Source organism: Phaethon lepturus, unplaced genomic scaffold (genome assembly GCF_000687285.1).
Source record: "Phaethon lepturus isolate BGI_N335 unplaced genomic scaffold, ASM68728v1 scaffold26672, whole genome shotgun sequence".
NCBI lineage: Eukaryota > Metazoa > Chordata > Aves > Phaethontiformes > Phaethontidae > Phaethon > Phaethon lepturus.
This window is the reverse complement of record NW_010524904.1, coordinates 426-974: the sequence shown is the minus strand read 5'-3', so window position 1 is coordinate 974 and position 549 is coordinate 426. Positions and strand designations below refer to the sequence as shown.

At 64.7% G+C, this 549-nt stretch overlaps 1 protein-coding gene across 1 annotated transcript in view; it reads right to left on the bottom strand.

Annotated features, from left to right (window-relative positions):
• CTSA (cathepsin A) overlaps positions 1-549 on the bottom strand; it is a gene marked incomplete at its 5' end in the record, with an annotated part of 4,098 nt that overhangs the window by 3,132 nt on the left and 417 nt on the right. Inside the window, one exon of the mRNA XM_010282597.1 lies at positions 410-460. Coding sequence (XP_010280899.1) covers positions 410-460 — 51 coding nt within the window. The remainder of the gene's footprint in view (positions 1-409; positions 461-549) is intronic.

Here is a 549-nt window from a genome sequence, read left to right as displayed (position 1 = left end):
AGTGTCAGCACCCATGGGTGCCTGGCCTGCTCCAGAGCTATGCTGGGGAAGGGCACATTCCTGCCCTGCTCGACAGCAGACTTGAGAGGAGGGCGTGTCGGGCAGGGGGGCCTGCAGGAGGCTCGGCTCCATGGAGAGGGCAGGAGGAACTGGCTTGGTGCCCCGCTCCCCCCACAGCTGTGGAGGGCTGCAGCTGCCTGTGGCCGTACCTTGTTCCAGGCATAGTCGTTGTACTTCAGCGTGACGCCGTCGGGCTGGATCTGGGGAAGCAGAAGGCAATGACCAATGGGCACAATCAGGCTGGCCCCAGTGCGACAGCTTGTGCGATGCAGCCTGCCAGCCCCAGGAACTGGCTTGGTGCCCCGCTCCCCCCACAGCTGTGGAGGGCTGCAGCTGCCTGTGGCCGTACCTTGTTCCAGGCATAGTCGTTGTACTTCAGCGTGACGCCGTCGGGCTGGATCTGGGGAAGCAGAAGGCAATGACCAATGGGCACAATCAGGCTGGCCCCAGTGCGACAGCTTGTGCGATGCAGCCTGCCAGCCCCCCGCG